This window comes from Zalophus californianus, chromosome X (genome assembly GCF_009762305.2).
Source record: "Zalophus californianus isolate mZalCal1 chromosome X, mZalCal1.pri.v2, whole genome shotgun sequence".
Classification (NCBI taxonomy): Eukaryota; Metazoa; Chordata; class Mammalia; order Carnivora; family Otariidae; genus Zalophus; species Zalophus californianus.
Genome location: NC_045612.1, coordinates 128334912 through 128347022, shown reverse-complemented (window position 1 = coordinate 128347022; position 12111 = coordinate 128334912). Strand labels below are relative to the sequence as shown.

Here is a 12111-nt window from a genome sequence, read left to right as displayed (position 1 = left end):
CGCGGCCCCAGGTGAGGCCTCCTGGACCCCAGGCACAGGTGGCGGCGGCGGGGTGGGTGGGACTTGCGCACGCGCAGTGCAAAGCCCGGGCAGGCCCGCCCCCCCGCCCACTCGGAGGCCTCCCGGAAGTCCCGCCTAGGGGCGGGGCCAGACCCGGCAGACGAAACAGGGAACCGCCGCGCGGCCGCTTCCGCGAGCACGAGCGCCGGAAGCGGAAATGCGTCACAGGGGCGGGCGGCGGCGACGGCGGGTGGCGTCGGGGGCGCCTCCGGCGGAGCGTGGCGGCGCCGGGCGGAGAGGCCGCGGCTGCCGGGGTCGTTGGGGGACGGCGGCGAGCTCGGGCCTGAGCGGCGGTGGCCGGGGGCGCAGGCGGAGCCCCGCGCCGGTGAGCGACACCCCGCGACTAGCCCTTTCCGCGAAGCGGGCGGGGGTCTCCGGGGCCCGGGGGCTGTGAGGGCCGGAGACTCCGAGGAGCCGGGGTGTGCGAGGGCCGGGGGGTTCTCTGGGGGCCGGGAGTCCGGGGCCTGCGTGGGCTGAGAGCTCGGGGGCCCGGGGGGGCCGGGGGGCCGGGGCTTGGGGGGGCCCGGGGGCACTGGGGACCGGGGGGCCGGGGTCTGCGGGGGCCGGGGGTCGGGGTGTGCGACGGCTGGGAGCTCTGGGGGCCGGGGGGCTGGGGTCCGAGAGGGCCGAGAGTTCGGGAGTCGGGGGTCTGGGGTGTGAGAGGGCTGGGGGGTGGGGGCTCTCGGGGGGCCGGGCTCTGCGAGGGCTGGGGGGCTCTGGGGGCTCTGGGCTCTGCGAGGAAGGACTGGGGGGGCTCTGCGGGGTCCGGGGTCTGCGAGGACCGGGGGTCTCTGGGGGCCGGGAGTCCGGGGTCTGCGAGGCCCCGGGGGTTGGGGGGCGGGGTCTGGGAGGACGGGGGGACTCTGGGGGGTCTGGGGTCTGCGAGGGCCGGGGGTCTCGGGGTCCGGGGTCTGCGAGGATCGGGGTGGACTCTGGGGCGTCTGGGGTCTGCGAGGGCCGGGGGGGTCTCGGGGTCCGGGGTCTGCGAGGCCCTGGGGGTTGGGGGGGCGGGGTCTGGGAGGACGGGGGGGGGGGTGGGGGGGGTGTGGGCTCTGGGGCGTCTGGGGTCTGTGAGGGCTGGGGGTCTCTGGGGGGTCCGGGGTCTGCGAGGGCCGGGGTCTTGGGTCTGCAGGGGCCGGGCGGGGCTCTGGGGGTCCGGGGTCTGAGAGGACCGGCGGGGCTCTGGAAGTCCAGGGTCTGCTAGGGCCGGGGCCCTCTGGGGGGTCCAGGGTCTGCGAGGAAGGACTGGGGGTCCTCTGGGGGTCGGGGGTCTGCGAGGGCCATGGGCTGGAAGGGTAGGACCATGGAGTCTGCAGGGGCTGGGATTCCGTGGGGGACTGGGGACAGCAGAGATACTGGGGGTGCGAGGAGGGGTCTTCAAGGGCGGAGGGATCGGGGCTGCTGGGGAGACCCGGAGGGTCCTGGGGGCTGCTCTGGTGTCATAGAGGCTAGGGTGAAGGGGTGGGGAATGCGGTTGTCCCAGAGCTTGGGGAGGCTGGGGGTGCCAGGGTAGTTATGGACCGTGTGAGCAGAGGAGGAAACAGTGGAGGTCAGACCCCAGGGCCAGGGCCAGCTGGGAGGGGATGGAGGTCATAGGGGCTGCGGGGTTGTCCCGGGGTGGCCTGGAGTACTAGGGGTAGCTGAAGGCATGGGGACCCTGCTGGGGAGACGGGTAGCCAGGCGACCGGGGGATACTGCCCCGAGTCTGGCTCAGGCTACCGTGTGGCCCTCGGCAGCCTGGGGGGAAGTCTTGGGTCTCAGCCCGTGCCAGAGCCGCTCAACCCCCTAGACCAGGCCGGGGGGCTCGTATGCCCTGCACCAGCCCCCTGTCTGGGGGCCCCCCTCCCCCCTAGACCCGGCGGGGGCTCTTCTGTCCTGCACTAGCCCCTGTCTGGGGGGCCACCCTCATCCCCTAGACCAGGCGGGGGCTCTTCTGCACCAGCTCCCCGTGTGGGGGGGCCCTCACCTCCTAGACCAGGCAGGGGCTCTTCTGTCCAGTACCAGCCTCCTGTCTGGGGGGCCCCCTCACCTCCTAGACCAGGCGGGGGCTCTTCTGCCCTGCACCAGCTCCCTGTCTCGGGGACCCCGTTCACCTCCTAGACCAGGCAGGGGCTCTTCTGTCCTGCACCAACCCCCTGTGTGGGGGTGCCTCCCGAGGCTGAGCTTCAGGGCATGATGGGAAGCCTCCCAGCAGTGGGTGGGTGGGTGGGGGAGGCAGCCACCTGTACTGTTTGGGTTCCTGCCCTGGCGCTGGGCTTTCCAGAAGTGCACCCTCGTCAGACCGGTAGGAGAGTCTTGCCTTAGAGAAGGCGGAGGAGGACAGGTAGAGACGGGGAGCCCCGACTTTACAAGAGCCCTTCTACTGTTTTTACTTTACGGCGGATGCACAGGCTGCATGAGCTCACAGTGGAGTTGTTCAAGTTGACATTTTGGCCAGAAACTTCCTTCCTGTTTCCTTAGGGCCGCCTCCTCCGCAAACTCCCCCGGAGTCTGGAGCTGAGCTCCTTCCTGTCCACAGGCTTCTGGCCTGCAGCCTCCCGGGGAGCTGGGCAACCCTCTCCTCCCTCTCTCCCCTGCATGGGAGTGGGAGCCGCGGGCTGTGCTCGCTCCACGGGCCTGGGCGCACTGCCCCTGGTGATTGGGTGCGGCTCAGCGCCCACAGAGGCTGGGGCATGATGCTCTACTTTGTGAAAGTTTTCATCAGCCCGGTTTTCTTTTCTCTTCGATCCTAAAAAACCCGCACGAAACATGACCTCAGGAGGCGGTGGTGTTTAGTGAGCTAGAGACCCGTGTCCGTGGCGCGGCAGAGAGCACACTGGTTTGTCCTGTGCCGGACGGTGCTCTGCGGCGCCCACCCTGACCGTCCGTGTCTGTGTTCCAGGCCCAAGGCCCCGGCTATGGCAGCGGCTACCATAGTGCACGACACGTCGGAGGCGGTGGAGCTCTGCCCGCCGTACGGCCTGTACCTGAAGCCCATCACCAAGATGACCATCAGCGTGGCACTCCCGCAGCTGAAGCAGCCCGGGAAGTCCATCTCCAACTGGGAGGTGATGGAAAGGCTGAAGGGCATGGTGCACAACCACCAGTTCTCCACGCTGCGCATCTCCAAGAGCACCATGGACTTCATCCGCTTTGAGGGTGAGGTGGAGAACAAGAGCCTGGTCAAGTCCTTCCTGGCCTGCCTGGACGGCAAGACCATCAAGCTCAGTGGCTTCTCCGACATCCTCAAGGTGCGCGCCGCCGAGTTCAAGATCGATTTCCCCACCCGCCACGACTGGGACTCCTTCTTCCGTGACGCCAAGGACATGAACGAGACGCTGCCGGGTGAGCGGCCAGACACCATCCACCTGGAGGGCCTGCCCTGCAAGTGGTTCGCCCTCAAGGAGTCGGGCTCCGAGAAGCCCAGTGAGGAGGTTCTGGTCAAGGTGTTCGAGAAGTTCGGGGAGATCCGCAACGTGGACATCCCCATGCTGGACCCCTACCGGGAGGAGATGACTGGCCGCAACTTCCACACCTTCAGTTTCGGGGGACACTTGAACTTCGAGGCGTACGTGCAGTACCGCGAGTATGTGGGCTTCATCCAGGCCATGAGCGCCCTGCGCGGGATGAAGCTCATGTACAAGGGTGAGGACGGCAAGGCCGTGGCCTGCAACATCAAGGTGAGCCCCCGCTCGGCCGCCTGCTCTGGCCCGTTTCAGAGTCGGGGGCAGGCCCCTTCAGGTGGTTTGGTGGCCACGGGACAGCTGGCTGCCCTTGTTCGTGGAGCAGAGGCCCCATCACGGCCGGCCTGGTGGCCTCGGTCCAGGGGGACGGCGGGGCCCTGGTAGCGGGAGGGGACACGCTGTCTTGGAAAAGGTGACATTCTCCTTTCCAAACAAATGGTGCAGGCCAGGCGTGTCTGTCGGTGCGTGCTTCCCGCTTGAATTGCCGGGGGAGTTCACGGTTGAGCCCCGAAGTGGCTGTGTGTGTCCAGATGTGCCTGTGGGATCCGGACCCCACGTCCTGGGCAGGCCGCACTCGAGTCGGGGTTCTCTGGAATGCACGCGTTCCGTGCAGTCGGGCAGAGCCTGCTGCGTAGCGGGTGCCACCTTGGTCCGAAGCTTGCTTGTGTGTGATTGTGCTCTGCACTCTCGTTTTCCCCCGAAGGTTTCCTTCGACTCCACCAAACACCTGAGCGACGCCTCCATTAAGAAACGGCAGCTCGAGAGGCAGAAGCTTCAGGAGCTGGAACAGCAGAGAGAAGAACAAAAGCGCCGAGAGAAGGAGGCCGAGGAGAGGCAGCGAGCGGAGGAACGGTAGGTGTGCAGACACGGGGCCTCTGCACAGCCGCTGGAAGCCTGCGTGCGCACATGTGTCTGTGTCTGTGTGCGTCTGGGTACGCACATGTGTCTGTGTGCACGTGTGTGCGTGTGCGTCTGCGTGCGCGTCTGGGAGCGTGTGGGTTTGCGTGTGTGTGCGTCTGGGTGCGCGTGTGTCTGCATGTGTGTCTGGGTTCATGTGCATCTGGGTGCGCATGTGCATCTGCGCGTGTGCGTGCGCACATATGTTTGCGTGTGTGTCTGCGCGTGTGCGTCTGTGTTCTGGGTGTGTGCATGCGTCTGGGTGTGCGTGTGTGTGCGTCTGGGTGCGTGTGCGTCTGTGCATGTGTGTCTGGGTGCGCATGTGCGTCTGCGTGTGCACGTGTGTCTGCATGTGCGTCTGGGTGCGTGTATCTGCATCTGGGTGCGCGCATGTCTGCCTGTGCGTTGGTGCTCGTCTGTGTCTCGGTGTGTGTGTGTGTGTGTGTGCGTCTGCGCATGTGCGTCTGTGTTCTCTGTGTCTGTGCGTCTGGGTGTGTGCGTGCGTCTGGGTACGCACATGTGTGTGCGCGTGTGTGCGTGTGCATCTGCGTCTGGGAGCATGTGGGTTTGCGTGTGTGTGCATGTGTGTCTGGGTTCATGTGCATCTGGGTGCGCATGTGCATCTGCGCGTGTGCGTGCGCACATATGTTTGCGTGTGCGTCTGCGCGTGTGCGTCTGTGTTCTGGGTGTGTGCATGCGTCTGGGTGTGCATGTGTGTGCGTCTGGGTGCGTGTGCGTCTGTGCATGTGTGTCTGGGTGCACATGTGCGTCTGCGTGTGCACGTGTGTCTGCATGTGCGTCTGGGTGCGTGTATCTGCATCTGGGTGCGTGTGTCTGCCTGTGCGTTGGTGCTTGTCTATGTCTCGGTGTGTGTGTGTGTGTGTGCGCGCGTGCGTCTGCGGGCACGTGCATCTGTGTGCATGTGTCTGCGTGTGCGTCTGCGCATGTGCGTCTGTTCTCTGTGCGTCTGGGTGTGTGCGTGCGTCTGGGTGCGTGTGTCTGGGTGTGCACGTGCATCTGTGCGTGTCTGCGTGTGCGTCTGGGTGCGCGCGTGCGTCTGCGTGTGTGCGTGTGCATCTGGGTATGTGTGTGTGTGTTGTGTCTGGGTGCACGTGTGAGTCTGGATGAGCGTGTGTCTGTGCGTCTGGGTGCGTGTGTGGGTCTGTGCATCTGTGCTGTGTCTAGATGCGCGTGTGCGTCTGGATGAGCGTGTGTGCGTGTGTACGTCTGGGTGGACGTGTGTGCATCTGGGTGCTCGTGTCTGGGTGCGTTTGTGTGCTTGTTGCGCGTCTGGGTGCGTGCATGTGTCTTTGTGTGTGTGCATGCGCCCCCCCCCCCCCCCCCGGAGGCCTGGACCGCGCCTCCTGTTCCGTGGCCGTCGTGCACTCAGCGTGGAGCTCCGTTAGCCACCTGGATGGGACACCTGACGAAATCGGCCACATTCTAGTAGGAACGGTTTCTATTTACAGGCTGTCATCGATTCCTTTTCAGGTCATTCAGGTGTCAGGGGGCACGCCAGGTGACCGTTCTTGCCCCCGTCGCTCTTCTGCCTTCCCCCTGCTGCTGGGTGCACCTTCCCCTCCAACGCAGAGGGAAGGGCGACTCTGGACTTAGATTTTGCTGCAGAGTCCAGTTGTGGGGCAGCGGGTCCAGACTGCGTGCGTTATTCCTGACCCAGCTCCACGTTGTTCCCCAAGGAGAGGCGGCTCGCTGGCGTGTGCAGGCTGGGCCGTGTGTGGGGGCGTGGCTGGGGTGGGGGAGCCCCACGCAGCTGGCGGGAGCCCCAGAGCGAAGCAGACGGCTGGGGCAGGAGCACGCTGGCTGCAGAGCCTTGCTGCAGATGCTGCCTCTGGAGCTGGTGCCGTGGGTTGTATAGTGAGCGACCCCTCCCTGCATTTGCACGCTTCTGGGCCGCAGCGGGAAAGGCTGAGGTGGTGGGCTCTGGCAGACGCTGGGAAGCGTGCACAGCAGCCCAGCCCTTGTCCTGAGCACTGACCGTGACCACATGCCCCCGGGCCCCCCGACAGCCTCTCAGGAGGCACTGGGGGTTCTCACCAGAGGCACGGTGTCCTGGACCATTACAGTCGGAACAAGTGGGCACTTGGCTTTTGAGAACAGGCTTCTCTGTCTGTCTGCGCTGGAAGTGTGATGAGGACAGACAGTTCCCGGGGAGCAGGCAGCGCCTCTGCTGTGCTCACGGGGTGCTGGTTGGGGGCAAGGCTGTCCCCGCGGAGCCCACTGCCGCCCCCCATAGCCCTTTCTCGGCCTGAGTTGCAGGCCGGCCCCAGGGAGTGTGGGTGCCCGTCCTCGGTCACTGACGCATGTTCATCTGGCTGGTTCCGTGTCACGGAGGGGCGGAGCGTGGCTGGTAGCTGTCCTGCTATGGCACGTGACAAGCCCCGGGCCTCCAGGTCCGCCTCCGCTCAGAGCTGCGCCTGCCTCTGGGGGCCCCCAAGGCTGCTTGGACCCACGGCTCTTGTAGCTGGCGGGGCCTGGACACCGGCTGTGGTGGAGCCTTCCCACACGCGGCCCTCTGTGCCCACTGAGGCCCTGCAGCTTTTCCTGCTCGCTGGGGCGAGCCCCCGGCCCCGTGCCTCCCTGGGGCCGCGAGGGGGTTTGTGTCCTTGTGCGTTCCCCCGGGCGCGAGGTCTCTGCGACGCCGGCGTCCCCTAGCCGGGTGGCTCTTCCGCAGCCTCTGGGCCTCCTGCCTGGGCGTGGGGGTCTCGCCTTGTGTGTCCTGGCCCACCCAGGGCAGCTCTCAGTGTTTGACCATGTCCATCGTTTATCCGACTAATTTTGAAGCCAAAGTGCAGGTGAGGGTGTCTGTGGGAACACACCCCGTGGTTCTTGCAGATTTTCTCTGGGGGGGTCTCTGTCTCTGCTGGTTGCACTTCGATCCTCATTTTGCACCCCCCCCCCCCAAGCCGAAAGCAGTGGATCTAATCTGTTGTGCTTGGTATGGGTTTATTTTAAAGAAAACCTACCATGTCCAGGTGATTTTTGTCTGGCCATGCGATACGGTTTCCGTACGCGGGTACACGCTTTCAGGGACCCCCGGTCTGCGGAAACACAGCCCAGTGCACGCCGTCCTTGGTTTGCTGTCACTGGGGGTTTGCTTTTTCTAGAATCTCCCACAAAGGGCATCACAAGGTACACAGTTTTCTGCGTTTAGTTTTTCCTTAGCAAAGTGCTCCCAGAACCTTCCATGTGGCCGTGCACATGTGTATTCCATTCCTTGCAGCGGCACCCCATGGCCTGTTTGCAGAGCCCTGGTGATGGACGCTTTGTGCCCAGTGGGAGACGTGTCAGCATGGCCTGTACCCTGAGTGGTTCTCAGCTGACGGCCGTGCGCAGTCAGTTCACTGCCCCGGCCCCATGGTGTCGGATGGGTTGGCGTGCCGGTGGGCTGTGGAGCGTGTCCCGACGCTCCCGTCCGCCCCCTGCGTTTTCCCCCGGACACGGACTTTGCTCCGCCCGCTTGTGTGCATCCTCCCTCGTGAGGCAGGAGCGCTGTGTGTCAGGTTCTGGCTGGCGCTGTGGCAGGAGGTCCCCCGGGCCGCCCTTGGCCTGTGTACCTCTTGCTGTGTCTCATTCAAACCCGAACTTTCTGAGTCAGTCACACCTACCCGTTCTTCTCTTCGTGTCTGTGAGTTCGTTAGCAAGACCCTCCCTCGAAAGGTTCTGAAAATCCTGTCAGTGTGCGTCCCCACGTGCCCAGTTGCTTGGATTCAGCCGAAACCTGTCTGGGGGATAAAGCATTAAAATGACCGCTCTCCTGAACGTGCTCTGCTACCCGCCTCCCCCCCGCCACCCCCTGACTTAGCTCTCCCACTTGGCCGCGGCCTGAGCGCTCAGCCGCAGTGTGCCGCCCGTGCTTAACGGAGCCCTTCGTGTATTTTGCGCAGGAAGCAGAAGGAGCTAGAAGAGCTGGAGAGAGAGAGGAAGCGAGAAGAGAAGCTGCGCAAGAGGGAGCAGAAACAGAGGGACCGTGAGTTCCGCCGGAACCAGAAGAAGCTGGAGAAGCTACAGGCGGAGGAGCAGAAGAAGCTGCAGGAGAAGATCCGGCTGGAGGAGCGCAAGCTGCTGCTGGCTCAGCGCAACCTGCAGTCCATCCGGCTCATCGCCGAGCTGCTGAGCAGAGCCAAGGTACAGTGGGCGGGCGCGGGTGCTCTCGTCCGGCAGCCCGGGCTGCGCCGTCTCCCGCTGCAGGCCACCGTCTGCGCGTCTCTGACACGTGCGGCCAGCGTCACCGCCCCCGTCCCATGGCTGGTCTCAGCCACGGACGAGAATGAGCGTTAGGACCGACGGGCAGACCGTCAGCTGGTAGTGTGTGTGGCCTTCCTACCTCGCTCCAGATTCTAGAATGTGCTGTTGTCTCGCGGAGTTGGGAGAACTTGGACTTAGCGTAGCATGTATTCACGCCTCCCAGGCACGGTCCCGAGAGCCTTCAGGGAGCTGGGGCGCAGGGTCACCCTTTGCCCCAGAGCAAGAGAGTGACTGAGCTCACCGAGAGTGCCCTGGTCCCCATGGCTCTCTTCCCGCTGCAGATGGCTCTGCGCATGGCCGTCGGCACGGTGGGCTTTGCGCCGACCCCGCCAGCCAACGGCCAGGGGTGGCGGGAGGGTAAGGGCTGAGCCTGCTGATAGAGAGGGGCCCTGCGGCATCCCTGGGACCTCAGGGTGCACTATGGAGCCTGGTTGGGCCACGTCCCTCCTCCACAGCCGTGGATCTGACAGGTCTCAGCCGGTGCTGTACGGATATGCGCCTCAGTGCTGACAGCCTTCTCGTTCCTCCCACCCGCTCCTTCCGGAGGCCCGACGGTAACTCCTGCGAGCCGGGGGCCGGGGACACACGGGGATCTCGCCCGGCACTCCTTGTGCTTGGGCAGGCCGCGTGCCCCCGCGGAGTGAGGCGCGGGGCGACCCCATAACCTGTTGTCTAATTACAGTTGTGATAAGTCCCCGGGAAGGAGACTGGCAGGCGCGCTGAGACGTGGCAGCTCAGCTCTTGTTTCATGGTGAATATTGAAGACGCTAACCCAGCCTAGGCCCCGCACGTCCCGCGGCGGCCACGGCAGCGTATGTCCGCATTGTAATCTTAGCTCCCTGTTGCTGGTGACCGCTTGTGACCTCACGGCAGGTCCCGTGTGTGCCTCGGAGGGGCCAGGCCCCACCCGAAATGCCCGCCCCGGGGCTGTGCCACGTAGCTTGGCCACGGGGTTTCCTGCTCGCTCGGACGCATGACGGCCCGGGCGTGGTAGGGACGGGCGGGCCGCACTCCGGCCAGAGCGTCCACCCGGTACCCCCCAGGCCTCGGGGCATCTAGAAACCCAGCGCCTGCTCGGAGCGTGCAGGGGACACGGAGGTACATGTCCGCGCCTTCCCCTTTGTGCTGCAGGCAGTGAAACTGCAGGAGCAGGAGCGGAAGGAGGAGACGCTGCGGCTGCAGCAGCTGGAGGAGAGGCGGCGGCTGCAGGAGGCCGAGCTGCGGCGTGTGGAGGAGGAGAAGGAGCGGGCCCTGGGGCTGCAGCGCAAGGAGAGGGAGCTGCGGGAGCGCCTGCTGAGCATCCTGCTGAGCAAGAAGGCCGACGACCCGCACACGCAGGATGAGCTCGGGGTCTCCCACGCAGACCTGCTGCAGCCCGTGCTGGATATCCTGCAGACCGTGTCGGCCAGCTGCGTGGGCGCTGCCTCCCTGCATCCCCTTGTGGGCCAGCCCCCCCCCAGCACCCCAAAGGAGACCCCACCCCGGCTGGAGACCGACAGCACGCCGAGAAATGTGAACGGGAGCGTGGCCGAGGGGGCCCAGTGCAAGGAAAGCCTGAATTCTCGTCTTGCCGCCGCAGGTGACAGCTCCCCTGACAAGAGGTGCCCCGGTGTCCTCTCCTGCATTCCCGACAACAACCAGCAGCCCAAGGGCTTGCCCGCCGCTGCTGCCGCCGCCTGTGACCAGAGCGTGCCCAAAAAGGACATCCGTTCTGAGCAAGACAAGTGCAACCGCGAGCCCAGCGGGGGCCGAGGCCGGGCCAGCGGGGGCCGGGGGGAGGACGACAGACACAAGCGAGAGAGGAGCCGGCCGCGGCGGGCTGGCAGTCGGGAGGACGGGAGGCAGGGACGGAAGGAGCGGCGGCAGCACAAGAAGCACTCACGCCAGGATGACAGCCCTCAGCGGCGGAGCGCGAGCCCCGACCACAGCCGGTCCCGGAGATCCCGTAGCAGAGAGCGGTCCAGCCGGAGGGAGAGGAGCCGAGACCGCAGGGGCGGCTCGGGCAGGAAGCGTAGCCACCATGGCCACGGTGACCGAGACAGGTCACGCTCAGGGTCCCCCAGCCGGCACCGCAGCGCATGGAACAGGTAATGCAGGGTGTCCCCCCACGCGGCCACCCGGCGAAGACCAGGACCCGTGCGGCTTCTTGGCTCCTCTTCTGCCCAGCCTCCGCAGAGCGCACAGCCAAGGAGCCACCCTTGCAGGAGGGCCACGCGTGACGATTCTCCCTTCATTAACATCTGGTGGCCTTTATGTTCCGTACGTGTAGTCCTCAATCGCTAGCTTTAGTTTTCCCTTAAAACTGTTGATCCGATAGCTTTAATGTCACCAATTCTCTCTGAATCAGGAAAAACGCACTGGCCGGCAGTGGTGAGAAGTGCATAGCCACCACGTACGTGCAGGCAGAGCAGCATTTCTGTCCCGTTTAGGGACACCCCCACGTATACTGACTTCATGGGAGGCACATTGCACGTCGGGGATGGATTGTCAGAATGGACAGCCATGGTCCCACAGGGCCCTGAAAATTTGAAAAAGGCTTGCCCTGGTGGTGTTTTTTTTCCTTTTTCTTTTGTAATTTTAACTGATGATTGGGAAGTGCACTTGGCAGGATGCCAGTAGAACCCAGTGGTCGTGGCACGTTACGTCACGCATGGAGACAGTGCAAGTCCTTAAGATCAAAACTCAAACGTGCTGTCTTAAGGTATCGGCGCGTGGGGGGTGCTCCAGCATGGTCTGATGCTCCTTCACTTCAGAAACATTCATGTGACAAACTGGTGATTATGCATTAAAAAAAAAAAAAAAAAAAGATTGGTTAAAAGCTTTGGTTTCTAGTCAAGGTTAGTGTGTGTGGTTTTTTTAAGAAGCTGTTTTGCTAAATTATTTTTACTTGGAACGTTTCAAACAGATTTAAGGCTAAAAACTTGTTAAATTTTATAATCATTTGCTTCTCCAAGTGAAGCTCAAGAAATACTTAAAAATAGCTGTAATGTTTGCGTTAGGAAAGATGGTGTTTATTCCAGTTTGCATTTTTTGTGAAATAAAATCTTTTTCCAATGAACTAATACTGTCCATACTTTGTTTTGTTTGTTTAAGCTTTTTGGGCTGTTATTGAACTGAGCCTAGTTTAGCAGGTTCGAAACTGATAGAAATCACTCGCTTTATTTAGAACCCCTGATAGGCAACGATGGATTTCACAGTGCAGTTGTTATTGTAAAATAACCTCGTGAAGAAGAATCCTGGGTCCTAAGAAGCATTCGATTTGTTTACTGAGCACAAGTTTAGCAAATTCACTAAAGCAGTCTTTTTAAAAGCTAAAGAGCCAGTTTTAAAAAATGAATTAAAGTAGAAGTGGTTCTTTTCTCACGTAGGGTTGTAGCAGGTAGGAGTCAACACTCCTGCTGGGACTCCAGACTCCCAACAGTCCCTCCGTCTGTCTGCATCTAAT

At 63.2% G+C, this 12111-nt stretch overlaps 1 protein-coding gene across 1 annotated transcript; it reads left to right on the top strand.

Moving 5' to 3' along the window:
- Positions 1–240: 240 nt before the first annotated feature.
- Positions 241–11724, top strand: AKAP17A (A-kinase anchoring protein 17A). The gene is made up of 5 exons (XM_027609155.2): positions 241–385; positions 2942–3719; positions 4207–4355; positions 8306–8546; positions 9798–11724. The coding sequence occupies exons 2-5, from the start codon at positions 2958–2960 to the stop codon at positions 10755–10757; spliced, it is 2112 nt and encodes a 703-aa protein (XP_027464956.1). The 5' UTR covers positions 241–385; positions 2942–2957; the 3' UTR covers positions 10758–11724.
- The last annotated feature ends 387 nt before the right edge of the window (positions 11725–12111 follow it).